The 16,821-nt window shown below is 41.2% G+C and overlaps 1 protein-coding gene across 1 annotated transcript; it reads left to right on the plus strand.

Annotated features, from left to right (window-relative positions):
* The first annotated feature begins 379 nt into the window (after positions 1-379).
* LOC134672393 (double-strand-break repair protein rad21 homolog) lies at positions 380-16,005 on the plus strand. Its single transcript, XM_063530275.1, has 17 exons — positions 380-486; positions 753-1,055; positions 1,227-1,342; positions 1,913-2,096; positions 3,631-3,870; positions 4,252-4,362; positions 4,616-4,700; positions 5,406-5,468; positions 5,960-6,129; positions 6,196-6,433; positions 8,890-8,985; positions 9,216-9,314; positions 10,940-11,152; positions 11,712-11,908; positions 12,951-13,043; positions 13,407-13,571; positions 13,910-16,005. The coding sequence occupies exons 2-17, from the start codon at positions 798-800 to the stop codon at positions 14,033-14,035; spliced, it is 2,454 nt and encodes an 817-aa protein (XP_063386345.1). The 5' UTR covers positions 380-486; positions 753-797; the 3' UTR covers positions 14,036-16,005.
* The last annotated feature ends 816 nt before the right edge of the window (positions 16,006-16,821 follow it).

A 16,821-nucleotide genomic window follows, 5' to 3' on the forward strand; every position in this document is an offset into this window, starting at 1 on the left:
GAGTATTGTGTAGATTACGGTGGTATTCCTCCTGTCCAATATCTTGGTCAAATGTCATTGCGTCTCACTCTCTCATTATTAAGCAAAACGTGAGACAAAATACACATTGGACAGGTTAAGTACCACCCAGATGTAAAATGAACGGTAACCACGGTAAAACATTCTTAGGACATTATAATAAATGTTGAATCCTCATATTATGTCTCAAAATTTACTCGTGCTAATTTTAAATAACTTGCTGATTTTCAAGATACAAATGAATGAAATATAAAAAAACAAAATGCTATATATGTATTATGAATACTATTATATTTAATAATTTTTAGAAACTACTTTATCACAATAATTATGGCGCCTTGGCATTTAACGGTTTTTTTATACCCCTTCTTGGAAACACTGACGGACGACGGCCATCTTGAAGTGTAATTGTTGTCATGTTTACGTTGTGTGAAAGGTGAAATTAATGAGTTTTCATAGAATAATCAGGTAATATTACCGCTACTATCCTTAAAACTAGCATATAAACCCTGAAGTTCCACGTGAAAGTGTTTTATATATTAAATTTAATGCGTTCGCCCAAAAAGTCCACTATGTAGATTGGGCGCCAAATTGTGTTAGTCGTTAACGAGCGACATCAGTGGGCATTGTTTAGTTTGTTCCTGTTTTTTGTGATCAAAATGACTGTGATAGACGTTTTTGCGTTTATTGGGAACCACTAGATTTGTTTATCGTATGTTGTGTATTTCTTTCAGGCCAGCTTTGATGTAATTCTGTATTGGAACAAGTAGACATTCACTATGTTTTACGCACATTTTGTGCTGGCCAAGAAAGGGCCGCTAGCCAAAATTTGGTTGGCAGCCCATTGGGACAAGAAGCTGACGAAGGCTCATGTGTTCGAGACGAATATCGAGAAATCCGTAGATGGTATTTTGAAACCTAAAGTGAAAATGGCTTTGAGGACATCTGGCCATCTGCTGCTTGGTGTTGTAAGGATTTACTCGCGGAAGGCCAAGTATCTGCTGCAGGATTGTAATGAAGCTTTCGTTAAGATCAAGGTGGGTTATGTTTTTATTTACTTTCTCAATTTAATACAACAAAGTCGTTGTAAACAACATAAATGTTCTTAAAAATTTCAACATTATAAGCTTAGTTAACACAGCTGTCTCTTTCTTTACATTTCATTGTTACTTTTTATTAGATATTATATCTGAGTGTGATAATTTCAGATGGCCTTCCGGCCTGGCATGGTGGACTTGCCTGAGGAGCACAGAGAGGCCGCCATGAACGCCATCACCCTGCCTGAGGTGTTCCATGACTTCGACACTGCCATGCCAGAGTTGAAGTAAGGATTGTTCTGTTAAGTTTAAGTCACTCAGTGTAAAGCCCGTCACAGACGGAGCGATAATAAACCAAAAGATATCTTACAGCAAGGTATCATACAATATATTTTTCTCAAAAATGGTCCATCTAAAAAATAGGTCCTGAAGCGCGTAGTTTATGGTCAGTCAAAAATTAAAAAATCAGCCAAACAGATGATTAATACTGCGACTATTTGGCTGTCTCTAATAGGTTGGCGTATTTTCGGCAGAAAAATACACTTTTTTTATTAAAAGAATAAAAAGGCGGCAAGGGCTTTTTTCTGTGAAAATGTATACGTAAAGAACGTTGCTTTTGTCAAATAGTTCTATAATATTTATATTTCTTGCACCATTTTTGAGAAATGCACTATATATGACTCGGCTGGAAGGCTACTTGCTAGCTTCGGATTCAATTAAACGGACTCCCAAGTTCGTCCGTTTAAAACGAATCCTCAGCCTGCAAGTAGCTACTTCCGAGCCTCACCAATAATGTACTATTACTTACTATTTGACACAGTCCGCACATGAAGCTATAATGTTTTGTTTTCATACAGTGAGGTTGATATTGAGGCGCAGTTCTCAATGAACCAGTCCCGCGCGGAAGAGATCACCATGCGGGAGGACTACGGTTCCCTCAACCTGGTTAACCCAGACGATGGGTTTGGCGACATGGGTTTTGACACGGACAACCCGGATATCATGCGAGAGGCTATTGGCAATGAGGGAGGGTTGGAACAGGTAAGCGCTTGATAACACATATAGTACAGAGCAGCATCATTGCCCAAATCATTGTCCAAAATTATTATTATTATTTATGTATCTCCTTTTGGATATCACGGGCCTATAATCCCGGTTTTTTGATAGGCTTGCGTGGGGACACAGATCCAACACGTAGAGGCCCCTTGGAGAGCTTTAATGTCATGTAGAACGCCTGCTGGAACCCGTTCACAGGTGCAACAATAGGCACCCATGAACCGGTCTCAGCAGGCATTGGGACTATTGTAGCAAAAGTGAATAGTATACCGGTCTATGGATTGAAGTTTGGGTGGACAATGAGACTGGGCTATTGTAAAGAGTTCGGACACCTGCCATAACAATGCTAACACACGTTATCGAGGCAGGTGGTGACTTACCGCCGACTAGATGGGCCCCTGAAACTGCCGTCGCGAAGACGACCAGGAGCAACATCGGTGTGAGCGGCTCAGGGGTGTCGAGAGGTGTGCGCCGCTTTCTACCCAGTGGCTGTTAACAGCCACTGTGCCAACTCGCGTCTTATGCATCTTTCACTTCCACCCCTGGAGCATATAGCTCTAACGACTCCTCTCTGGACGGCCAATGAAGGCAAGCCAGAGCTGAGAGTCCTGCGGGTCCCCTTGGGGTCCACTCCGACCGATGAAGACACGCCGGAGACGGAGACCCTGACCGACTCTCGGGAGCACTCGGGTCCGTGGGGTCGTTACTCCCCAACAGCTCGCCACAAGCTGCCCTGCGGGCTTATTATTATTATTATTATATGTAAATGCACAGGCAGCTTAAAGCTGATACGTGCACATCAATGTCCACTTGTGTTTTGTAGTCTACGAAAGTGTTCATCGAGTTTGTTTTTAAAAGAGTTTATCGAAGGTGCACTGATCACTGACTCGGGTAAACCGTTCCACACTTTCACTACGCGGTTAGACAGGAAGTGTCGTCTGGGGTTGCTACTACTCTGCGTCCGTGTCAGTTTCAGAGAGTGTCCTCTCAGTCTGTCATTTATGTTGCGAGTAAAAATATCGCTTAACCCGGGTACGTTGTAGTGTCCTGTGAGTATTTTATACGTTTCTATCAGGTCACCGCGTTGCCTTCGCTGCTCCAAGGTTGTCAGGCCCAATTCCTTTAGTCTATCTTCATATGGTTGGTTACGAAGAGACGGTACCAATTTTGTGGCTCTTCTTTGGACTTTTTCAATAAGAATTATATCTTTTTTAAAATATGGATTCCAAATTTGGAAGGCATATTCCAGTAAGGGTCTTACATATGTCTTATATAGCTTAATAAAGAGATTCTTGTCTATGTAACGAAAAGCTTTCCTGATCATGTATAAAACCGAATTTGCCTTTTTGGTAAACCCTAAAATATGTTCCTCCCATTTAAGATTGTTAGTTACAACTACACCAAGATCGCGCTGGGAAGCAACACTCTGTAAACTTTTGGAATACCACCCATACACAAAAATTAATTGGCTCTTTTTATCAATTGCATAAGGTTTTTTTCACTTTTCACTCATTAACATTTGTACTCTGCTCACACAGGCATAACAAAAACCAAGCGCAAACGCAAGCTGATCGTGGACGAAGTGAAGAACATATCCGGCGAGGAAATGAAGAATCAGCTGAGCAACACGTCGGACATCGTGACCACGCTCGACCTAGCGCCGCCCACGCGCCGCCTCATGCACTGGAAGGAGACCGGGGGAGTGGAGAAGTTATTCACCCTGCCAGCAAGGCCCATCCCGTCCAGAGTCTTGTTCAAGGTATTTTTTTTTTGTTTCCATGAGATGATGGTAAATCGCCCCTTCAGGCACTGGAAGTAGACAACTGGGGACGGGGAGAAATGCGTGCGAGACTTGACTTGTATACACTGAAATTCTTACCCTTAATACTTTTCGAAGTGGTTTTACAGACATGCAAGTAGCAGAAAGCTTGGAAAAATTTGGAAAAGGAAAAGTACAGAAATTCGAGGAATGTTCTATTCTGGAATATTATTTTCACGGAAAGGTTATTCAATCTTGGAAACTTTCTGTGGGCATATCAGAAGATGGGTTATATTTCCGCATAACCTTCTCAAGACCTGCGTGATAATACTCGTAAAAACTGATTGTATGAATAGATTGTCATGGTTGGTGTTCTTTCAGAAATACCAGCGCAACATGACGCTGCGCAGCGAGGGCGGCGAGGAGGGCGACGCCAAGTCCCCCGAGCACCCCGAGCCCGCGCGCCGCATGCGCAAGCGCAGGCACGACGAGGTACGCCACTACACTGCACAGATGCTCACGGGCCTCACGGCTACTTCTTAATCCTTTGACCGCTAATGACGTTAACTGACGCGCGCGGCTACAGCCCGATATCAACCTTAGTGCCTTTCGATAAGGTTCAAGATGACGCGCCGCACATGATAGGCGTGGCGTGGTGTTCAAAGGGCTCAATAAAAACTTTTCCGTTTTGACTACACATTGATACAAAATGCAACATAAATGTCAACATTATTACTGTCCACAGTCGATGCTGCCCCCGGACACGCCGGCGCCGGCACCAGACCTAGAACCCCCCACACCTGTACCGCAGGAGTACGAACCTTCAGTCGGTGAGTACCATGGACATACACATCTAGCATTGTGCCGTTCTCGAGAAATCTCTCTGTTCTGTGTAGGTAATGTTCTCAAGCAAGAATGTTTCCTATTCAAAACGAAGATTCTATTTGAAATGTGCAGAACATGTTTATGTGCACCTCCCTGGTTCTTTTCACGGGTCTTTTAACATGCATTTCGCATTTCTTGATAATCACATTTTCTCTCTATGTAACATAAACTTTGTCAATACCAAGGAATATTTTTCAAATCTATCATGTTACCGCAATCTTAATAATATAGACTCACAGAACCACAAGTCATGCTCGAGAGGTCCAGTTATGTCAATACACAGAATTTGCTCCTTAAATGACTTGATGAGAAAGCTATTAGAGTTTATCAATGTACTAAAGTTACATGAACCTTATCACTCCAAATATTTGGTAAGATTTCATGGTAAATAAGTTTAAAATTTTAAATGTAGCTTTACTCTCTAAGTGTATATATTTTGTTAAAGTTGCTATGCAACCGTTATCGTAACTGAAAAACATTTAATTATTGGTGTCCCAGTAAATTAATTGTAATTGACTAAGCAAGAACTTCCCTCAGTAACATGTCTATAACGCTTGGCTTATAATACTCTTATTATCATTTTTATCACCATTTACTTTAATCACCATTAACCTCCGCCTTACTAACTGTAACGCCATCTGGTTGGGTAGAGCCGGCGCAGGCGGGCTACCAGACCCCGCGCTCCGAGGTCGACGAGGCCCCGCAGACCCCAGGTAAGACTAACTAGCATTACACTGCTTTGCTTTACATTTTACTTACAAGTAGCGACAGCTGTGCTATCTTCTATTAACCTTTCATACGAGTATGAGTGTGGGTTAAGTATATATTGGGTTCAAACATTGCAAACTTCGGCTGACCCGTATAGAAGCTAAATAATAAAAAAAAAAGCCGTATAAAGTTTAATAAAATGTTCTTATAGAAATTGAGAAAGGTGACTGTAAAATGTTTGCTACCTACCAAACACAGATGAAAGGTTTAATCTTAGGATACTTTAAATTTTAAGGTGGCTTGGGTTAATTTGTTTGTCAAATTATAGAATAGGTATGTAGCTCGCCCGAACCGGATCTACCCGAATTCTGAACGTAGTATGATTTTCTTGTAATTATTTGATGTATCATTGTAGTTTCGAAACTACTGTGTACCATGGTCTAAACTCTAAAGTTTCACAAACTTTTGCACATATACAACATTGTTTAAATATCAGGCATGCTGAGCGCGCTGGGTCCGCCGCTGACGCCGGGCGGGCTGGGCCCGCTGACGCCGGGCACGCTGCTGCAGGGCGGCATCACGCCGGGCGGCCTGCCTCACGGCGGCCTCACACCGGGCGGCTTACCGCACGGCGGCCTCACACCAGGTCAGTCACGCTTCTGCTGGGTAGGCTGCCATACGGCGGCCGCCATGTCAGTATTGTCATGTCTGACGCCGGGCACGCTGCTGTAGGGCGGCATCACGCCGAGCGGCCTGCCTCACGGCGGCCTCACACCGGGCGGTTTACCGCACGGCGGCCTCACACCAGGTCAGTCACGCTTCTGCTGGGTAGGCTGCCATACGGCGGCCGCCATGTCAGTATTGTCATGTCTGACGCCGGGCACGCTGCTGCAGGGCGGCATCACGCCGGGTGGCCTGCCTCACGGCGGCCTCACACCGGGCGGCTTACCGCACGGCGGCCTCACACCAGGTCAGTCACGCTTCTGCTGGGTAGGCTGCCATACGGCGGCCTCATGCTATGTCAGTATTGTCATGTCTGACGCCGGGCACGCTGCTGTAGGGCGGCATCACGCCGGGCGGCCTGCCTCACGGCGGCCTCACACCGGGCGGCTTACCTCACGGCGGCCTCACACCAGGTCAGTCACGCTTCTGCTGGGTAGGCTGCACTACGGCGACCGCACGCTATGTCAGTATTGTCATGTCTGCCGTCGGGCACGCTACTGCAGGGTGGGCTGCCCTACGGTGGCCTCACACCAGGACAATAATGTTTGAGGGCGGCGTCACTCCGGGCAGGCAGCTCCACGGCGGACTTATGTCTTGGACCTTAACAATAATGTATATAAAAAAATTAATAAATGAAAAATGTATATCAAATTATCAGTTAACTGTATGGGTAGATTATGGACGATCTTAGAGAATATAACCAACGGAGACGCCATGTCTATAATTTTCGGTACAAAATAGTCTATTTATTGCGGGGGAGGGGCACATCAAATGTATACGTAACGTAAACATAGCCATGTCAGATAAACGTCAGTCCATACATGTGGTTGACCATTGGCCGCCTATTTTCGACAGAGGGGAACGCCTGTTAATGACCACTCCGTTTGGTTATATTCTCCAAGTGGGCGATGGTACTTTCGTATGAGGTTAGATACGTAAATTGATAATACCTCTTTAAATCTAAAGAAGGCGTTAATAAGACCTTTGCATAAAAAAGGATCCAAACAGGAATTAAACAATTATAGACCCATTGCTTTGCTGCCAAATTTTTCAAAAATATTCGAAAAAATTATATCGAATCGCTTGACATCATTCTTTGACAAATATAAAATATTAAACGCAAATCAGTTTGGGTTTCAAAAGGGGAGAAACACAACCTTAGCCATTTTTAAAATTCTGTATCAAATATGGATAGATATGGACATGAAAAAAACGTCTTTCGGATTATTTATAGACTTGTCAAAGGCTTTCGACTGCGTGACTCACAAAATTTTACTGAAACAGCTGGATCACATTGGGATACGGGGCGTTGCCTTAAGATTAATAGAAACCTATCTTGATAAAAGAACTCAAGTCACTGTATTGGATTCATATGACAGGACTACTAAAACAGTAATAAGAGTGCAGTCAAATTGTGACATAAATCGACAAGGGGTACCTCAAGGCAGTGTGCTGGGACCACTATTGTTTCTGGTATATGTAAATGAGTTCCCCTTGATAGCTCACCACTTGTGTGTTATGTTTGCCGATGATGCCACTATCTTTGTCTCTGAAGAGAATGGGTCAGATATAGCCAACGAACTACATAATACCTTAACTCATGTAATTGAATGGTTGTCTACTTTAAATCTAAGTGTTAACCTAGAAAAAACGAAAATTGTACAATTTTTAAATTATAAACAGGCATCAAAAAGTGTTAATGTAGTTATAAACAGTAAACAAGTTGAACAAGTAAATAGTACAAACTTCTTAGGAGTCACAATAGACAGCAACCTAAACTGGAAGCATCACATAGATAAAATAAATAAAAAACTAGCCAGCGCATGTTACGCATTATCAATATTGACCAATATAACCTCAACCGATGTCGCAAAGAAGGCGTATTATGGAAATGTTTATCCTCACCTGACATATGGCATAATATTTTGGGGAAATTCGGTAAACGTAGAGTCGACATTCATTCTTCAAAAAAGATGCATGCGTATAATATTTAAGCTTAGGCATCTGGAATCTCTAAGAGAAGTTTTTATAGACAATGGAATATTAACTCTGACATGTATCTATATTTTGGAAATTTGTGTATTAGTTAAGGAACAAAATGACATATTTATTAAAAAAAGTGACTCAAAAAATAATATAAGATTGCAATACAAATATGATGTTTGTACGATTAGATCGTCTAGTTTTATACTAAGCAAGAGCACATATGCCTCAGGAATAAAAATATTTAATCACTTGCCTGAATACATTAAGGCCCAAGAGGGGATCAGATTTAAAAACCAGCTCAAGAAATGGCTGTTAACAAAAAGTTTCTACAATTTAAATGAATATTTTATGTACATAGACAATTAATAGTTATGATATGATGTTATGTTATTGTTATTGTTTATTTGTTTTTTTTTGCATGCATTAGGTTAGTTTATAATTGTACGCCCGAAATGGGCAAGCTGATGGACTTCTGCAATATTTATAAGACCTATGTACCAACACAGCTTTGACAATAAAGAAATCTTATCTTATCTTATCTTATCTAAAATATGGTTGGTTATAGCGTTTTTCTAAAGTATGTTTAAAGCTCTCTGAAACCAAATCACCTCAATATTAAATTGGATACATGAAAGCCTATTTCCACACATTTTAATTTCGTTTGCTCTTATATTTTCTAATGGTATTTTAGTTAATTCTAAATAATTTGTCTCGCAGGAGGCCTGCAACACGGCGGTATGACGCCAGCGGGCTTGCAGCACGGCGACGGGCACGACTTCGGCCCCATGACACCCGCCGGCCTGCACCATGGAGGTAATATATGCCACTGATATTAGACGTGCTAAGGAAAATATAGTAAATTAAAAGTAAATTTATGGAAACAAACCTCTAACTCTAGACCCTACAACCACATGTATTCACTTGGTAAGAGTTGAAGGGTTAGTGAAATATAGGTACAACATAGACAAACGACGGCAATCAAATAATGAATATGATAATCAAATCATCCCAGAGAGCCTATTAATAAGTTACAATCATTTCAGGAATGACGCCAATGGGGTTAGACAGCGGAATGACGCCGGGCGGCCTCGGCCACGGCGGCCTCACGCCCGCGGGCCTGCACCACGGCGGCATGACACCAGGTGATCTTATTCACCATCACAATATTTATGTATTTAGTTAAAAATTTTGGTCTCCCTTGGTCTACTACAAATTGTCTTTTCTCTTTTCTCGCCTTTCTCCTTCGGGTATAGATAGATAGATTAATTAATGGCTGCTATTTAACTGATCACCAGATTTAATAAAATTTAATACCAAAAAAATCTACTTTACCACCCTAAAATAATGAATGATCACCAAAATTGTAACACCATTTTAATGTGAAATGATTACCAATTTTATTACATTTTACTATCCTATTAAAGGAAATGACACCAAATTAATCATTATTAACCCAAAAATTGTAAATAATTACCAAATTTCAAACCCCAATTTAATGTCAATTGAGAACCAAATTTTTACATCGTGCTATCCTATTAAATAAAATGACACCAAAATAATCATTGTAAACCCAAAAATAGTAAATGACCACCAAAATTAGAACTCCATTTTAATGTAAAATTATAACCAAATTTTTAAATCTTGCTATCCTATTAAAGCAAAGCAAAATTTTCTAGTAGCATTTCGTTTCTGTATGGGTTGCAGTTCAAACCTAACCTAACCCACTTTTCTAGTAACATTTCGTTTACTGTATGGTTCGCAGTTCAAACCTAACCTAACCCACTTTTCTAGTAGCATTTCTTATCTGGAAGGGTCGCAGTTCAAACCTAACCTAACCCACTTTTCTAGTAGAATTTCGTTTCTGTGTGGGTCGGAGTTCAAACCTAACCTAACCCACTTTTCTAGTAGCATTACGTTTCTGTAAGGGTCACAATTCAAACCTAACCTAACCCACTTTTCTAGTAGCATTTCGTTTCTGTAAGGTTCGCAGTTCAAACCTAACCTAACCCACTTTTCTAGTAGCATTTCGTTTCTGTAAGGTTCGCAGTTCAAACCTAACCTAACCCACTTTTCTAGTAGCATTTCTTTTCTGTAAGGGTCGCAGTTTAAACCTAACCTAACCCACTTTTCTAGTAGCAATTCGTTTCTGTAAGGGTCGCAGTGTTAACCTAGCCCACTTAACTGATAGCAGTACAAACCTAACCTAACATACTTTTCTAGTAGCATTTCAGTATGCCTACCTATGTTATGCGGTGCGGGGTACGGGGGTTGAGCGGGAGGGGCTAGTAATTTTGGCATCATTTTACTTTATTTGGTAATATGTATAAATTTTTTGGTATCATAGTGGTTTATTTAGGTGAAAATATCGCATTTATTTGGTCTTCAAGATTTGGTGATCATTAATGATTTTTGGTAATCATTCAATATATTTGGTATTCGAATACAATTTGAAGTGCAGTCGTAATTAAAATGGTGGTACATTTGTAATTTTAGGCCTTATTTTTTTGGTGTTCAGTAATTTTTTTTGGTAAGCATGATTTTTTTATTTAGGGTACCAAAGTATTTTTTGGTGGTCATTATATTTGTAGCCTTAATTAATTAGTAAAATTTTCGTTAGCCCAATTCTAAACATCATATTACAACATTGTGTTGGTTTCAACGTTGCTCCATCGATAACTAAGACTTCACTTTACATAACATAAGTTATGTTATGTGATATAACACTTAAGAGCCTGGATCATCTTACTGACAAAACCTTTATTTCCAGGCGGATTAGACCACGGCGGCATGACACCAGCAGGCCTCCAACACGGCGGCATGACGCCCGCGGGTCTCCAGCACGGCGGTATGACGCCGGCCGGTCTCCAGCACGGAGGCATGACACCAGCCGGCTTACAGCACGGAGGCATGACGCCCGCGGGGCTGCACCATGGTGGCATGACGCCCGCTGGGTTGCAGCACGGTGGAATGACGCCTCAAGGTTAGTGATAAATATTTGCGATTAATCCTACAAATTAATAGTTCCAAATTGCAACAGCATTGCACTTCAATAGGATTGCCAAAACCATTTCATGTTTCAATGTAGCTTTATTCTTTAGCTACTATTTTTTTTAAATAGGGTGTCTTAGGGCTTAACGATGGTATTCCTTCTGCTCAGTGTCATTGCGTCGTGGTTTTGCGATGATTTGTCCGATCACTGCTCATTAAGCAAAATGTGAGACAAAATACACATTGGACAAAGAAATTGGACCCTAAGGGTGGCATGGGACATTAATCCGTTAAATCCTTCAATGTATAAAATTAACCTAAACGCTAAAATAATAGGGACAAACGAATAGCACGTTAAATCTGGTACCGTTGTAAGTGCTATTTCATTTCTTGTCCATTAACCCTTTGTTGAATGCCATGCCTATCGTGTGCGGCACGGCATGATGAATCTTGTCGGAATGCACGAAGTTTGATATTTGGGCTGTAGCCGCGCGCGTCAGTTGACGTGTTTGAAGGTCAAAGAGTTACGTGTTGTTGCATCGCATCCACAGGTCTATCGCACGGCGGCATGCTGGGCCACGCGCTGGAGCACGCGCAGCTGCCGATGATGCCGCAGCTGGGCGGCGACGCGGCCGCCGCGCTGCTGGCGCGCGCGCCGGCCGCGCAGGCGCCGCCCGACCACGAGCTCGGCCACACCGTGCCCATGGAGCCGCTGCCGCTGCACGCGTTGGACCCCGACTACCATCAGGTCACCATTTTACACCACCCTATCTCATTGGGCGCGCGCGAGGCGCGTCTACACTGGCCGTTTTGTGCGCGAGGAAATTGCCTCACGAGTATGCTCGTTTTGTGCGGACCCGGCTATTGAACTTGTTTCCTTGTGTTTGTCTCTCTACAAATAAAAACTGCTCAATTTCCTATTCATACATCTCATCTTAGTATCTTTCTGATTGCATGCTAAGTTGATTAAGATATTAAAGATTGTATCCTGAGTTGGCGTAATTTTAGTCTTGTGACGAAACCGCCTGCCATCTGACTTTCCAATACTTAGGAGGACTGGTCCGGTTTTTACAAAGCGACGCTACATAAGTTCTAAGACTCATTGTAAAAGCTGGGGTTCAAATTTGCGACCTACCGTTTAAAAGTCGCACGCTCGAGCGCTAGCCCATCTTTTGTATATTTGTAACACACAATATACAATTTTTCAAAGGCCAAGCGCGCACCACGACTTTTTGTCGCGCGATAATTTAGTCGCAGAAATGTAACGTATGTGTTTATATGGCAGTGCGCGCATATGCGACAAAAAAATCGCAGCGATTTTAAAATTGTGATTTGTCACATTTTTCCGCGACTGCTCGCGACGCGATTGTCGCAAAGTGAATTGCAGCATACGGAGTTGTATGGCCCCGCACGCACTGCGATAATAAAATCGCACCCCGGACCTCAGTCGGCATTTCGCTCTCCAAGCGTCAACATATCGGAACCTGCTTCTCCAATGGAGTTACAAGATGAGACGCTAGATGTTGACCGTTTAATTATAGAAATAGAAGGAGATCACCTTTGTGGTATAAATACTCAGTCATACAGCGATTGCATATTGTTTCACGACAAGCGACTGGTACGACATCCATGTCGAGAATGAACAAATCGTCGACTTTTTCATCGCAGTGCGCGCACTGAATTTTCTGCGATAAATTACAGCGCGATTCTAAAATCGTGTCGCAAAAATTAAAATCGTGGTGCGCGCTTGGCGTAACTCATTTGCTTAACCAATATGTACCTTTTTTTAGGGTGGCATGCAGATGACCAACTTGGGTTACGAGGACAACAATGGCCACCAAAGTCCACAGCACGACTACGACTTACCACCCAGTGTTGAAAATGTAAGTATTTCTTGCCATGTCATGATATTAACATAAAAATTATATGTACGAGTATTTGTCAAATAAAGCATAATGCGGGCTGTACACATTCGTCGAGAGACCCTGAGACCGGCCGAGAACGAGTGTGTACATGCTGCTCTCATTTCATCTCGCGTTTCTCCGATTGGATCGGAGCCGTGTCGAGACTCGGCGATAGGCTCTCGACAAGTGTGTACAGCCGACATAAGAAAATTACCAAGAAGAAAGGAGTCGAACGGCCAGTAAATGTTGCCGAATTTCACCTCTCAGTCGTAAACTGAAATCTCGGCTTATAGAGATGATATCTGAATACACGCTATAGAGATAATTTGTTCCACTCTCCAGGGCGAGGAGGGCGAACGCGAGGCGGGCGAGACGGACGAGCAGTTCGAGGAGCGCGTGCTGAACCGGCGCGCGGCGCAGCTGTTCGCGGCCATGCGGCCCAAGCTCGCCGCCGGCCTGCAGCTCGCCTTCAGCGACCTGGCACCCCGCCACAACAACAGGAAACAGGTAACGAGCCCTATGCAAGTGTTTTCAATACATAAGCGAAACATTTTGTTCGTACTAAGGGGGTCGCGTCATGAAAAAGTTTGAAAAACACTGCCGTATACTATACCCTGTCCCTTACTAGAGAACGCTCTTCAAACTTTTTAACCTGAGGACCTCTGCCTCCGTTTTGTGGACCGGATTGCATGGAATATGGCGTTTTCCGCGGGCTGAATTGGCAAATACGCGGGCCGTAGTTTGATTCCTTAAAATAGTAAATCCCAAAAGATTCTTTGCAGAAATGTGTCCTGTCATGTTTTTATTAAGCAAATAATTAATAAAATTATTAATTCTTGTTCCAGGTGGCACAGAAATTCTATAGTTTACTGGTTCTGAAGAAACATCAAGTATTAAAGTTAGAACAACACGAAACATATGGACCTATTACTATTATTAAGGGCGCACAGTTCGAAACGGAAGCGATCTAAATGCGATAATGTTATTTATATTAGCTATAATAATATAAAAGAGGAATATCTAAATTAAGAATGTAAAAGAGGGTATAAAGAGGTATCAGTTATAGTGATGTTTATTGAAGTTTTCTACTTCACACAGTACTAGATTGAGCCAAAAATAACAATTGTAAGTTGGCCTTACGATTCGAGTCCACGGGGCCCTAAAATGGAAAATATTAATTGATGGACCAAGGAGCACGCTGATCTCAGTAATAAAAATGGATACGATATATCACTACTGTACATGTAACACTCGTCCCGTGGTCTCTATTCGTAAGCGATGACAGTTCTTTGATAGCCACGAGTAGGGAAATGCCTTATTTTGTTTTGCTATAGGTTAAGTCAAATTATTGTAAAAATGTTTACGAATAACGTTTTAAATGCTTTCAAGTCGAAGATAGTAGGTTGCTATTGTTAATGTATCTTGAATCCCAAAATTATGTAAGCGTGTATTTTTTGTACTGATCATGTTAAGGAGATAATTGGTATGCATGTTTGCAGAGTGCATCTATTCTCAAGGAAATGTAGGATATTGTAGAAAATGTGGCGAGGTGTACTGCTGCAGTGTGGGTTTAGATCTGGGCCTTGGCGGGCCTAACACTGGGGACCTGAATTCGAACACTCTTTATTAATATTTTAAGACATTGTCAATATGGGTACTTCAACATCTTCAGCAAAAGCCATTAAGGGTGATGAATACTGATCATTTTTGCCACTCGGAAGTATGCGATATCGGAATTGTATATTATATTATAATGTAGTAATATTTATAAATAAATAATAAGAGGATACACACAGAATTTCCTTATTGTTAGATGTCAGCTTTTAGAATGCTTTTAAATCGGTACATAACTTATATCGGATTATATAGAATGCGCGAATAAGTTGCGACTTGCGAGATATTTCGTGTGTAATAGTAGTGAAATTACTCCTCCTTACGTCGAAATCTGTGTTCAAATGCCACGAATGATGTTGTATGATGTGATGGCTTGGAGAACATATTACAATTATTGTACCATAACGTTGATACAGACTGGATTGACAGCTAATCAAATTTTCGACTATTAATAGTGGGAAAGACACCCTACGTTTAGTAGTGAATTAAGTTTCTCATCCGCTTCCAAGCTCCACACTGTATACTCGTACCATCATCGTGTGATTCAAGTAAATGCCTTATCGTAATCTTTGCAATATCACTGTTAACATTAGTTTCTTTTTTTAGTCACATAGATATTTCAAACTTGCATGTAAATTAAAAACTATTACGTTTTGCCAGGATACTTGTGTTGGTTAGATAAGTACAACAATAACGTCAATGTGGCTAACAATTAAGCTAATTAATAATATTTGTTTCTACGATATACCGCTGTTTTATTAGCGCTAGGTATAAGTTGACGCTGCTATAGTATTTACATTATACCATATTTTATGTATCGTTTATTCGAATTGTTAGTATTAGCTTAAATATTGCACATTGCGAGTATAGTGTGGTTGAAGAAATTAAATTAAGATCTTTATCTAGATAAATTAGTCTTGACCCCGAAATGTACAAGAATTTAGAGTGATATTGTATGAACACCAACAACCTTCCATAAATAAATATAAGTTTGTGGGGCTAGAATAGTTGTTACATTTCTTTGAGAACGATGTTTTTTTGTGTTTTTTGACATATCAAAGTGGATCCATTCCACATTTTTTTGGATTGTATTCATTTTGGAAACTCATTTAAAATTATGTGTAAAAATTATAACGCATTATAAATGCCAGGCACTTTTACCAAATCTTTCAGTTGACTAATTAATATTTAAGTGATTACCTCCGCTACGCATTGAGGTATGCCTTCACATCTACGAGAGCGTTCTCTACCGGCGGGGGTAGTAACTTAGATTTAGATTTTTTTCGTCATAAAACTTTCTGTATTTGCAATAAATTTGTTAATAAAACTGTGTAGTATTCATTTACAATTACATCCTTTACTTAAAGGTTTACAATTTTGGACCTTGTCGCTTGGCTCATTAACAGCGCCATCTAAAATATGGAAACTAGGCCGATTAAGCGTTTAGAAAAGTATAGTTGACGCAAGCTAAGGTCATATAATTTGACAGTTATGAATTGAGCCTTAAGCAGGCGTGGCTCACTCCGCGATTTCGTCGCTTTGCTACAGGTAGCTAAAAGTCCATCCGTTCGACCCCAATTTTGGGGTTTGCCATAAGCCGCGCGTGGCGCTGTCGCCACCTTGCGGCCATATCTGTGCTGATCGTGACAGACGCGTTTTGTTAGAGAGTGAGGCTTCTGTACCTAGTACTATTACTTATTCTGTGCCTTAAGACAGTTAAATGGTAGAGTCAGACCATTAATAGTCTGCAGCGGATTTGATAGCCCACGCAGTGAAAGTGTTATTTTAAACGTCAAACTTCTATGAAATTATAACGTATAAATGACACTTGCACTGCGTGGGCTATCAAATCCGCTGCAGACTTCGGTTCGATTCTAGGTCGCTTTCATTTAGATAAAATATAATTGGTCAAACCAAATTTGTCAGTAAATAATAACAAAAAACTATTCTCATCCTTTTCTTTTGGGTGCTAGTACTAGTGTAAGACAAATATAGTGTGATTCTCTGTTTGAAATGAGACAGCCCTTTGTCAAACTATATACATACATTAAAATATGGTATAATAATGTAAATTCATAACTGTAAAATATGTGATCTTAGAAAAATCCACTATACAAAATGTAGACCAGCAAGCTAAGTTGGC

This window comes from Cydia fagiglandana, chromosome 2, assembly GCF_963556715.1.
Source record: "Cydia fagiglandana chromosome 2, ilCydFagi1.1, whole genome shotgun sequence".
NCBI classification, from domain to species: Eukaryota; Metazoa; Arthropoda; class Insecta; order Lepidoptera; family Tortricidae; genus Cydia; species Cydia fagiglandana.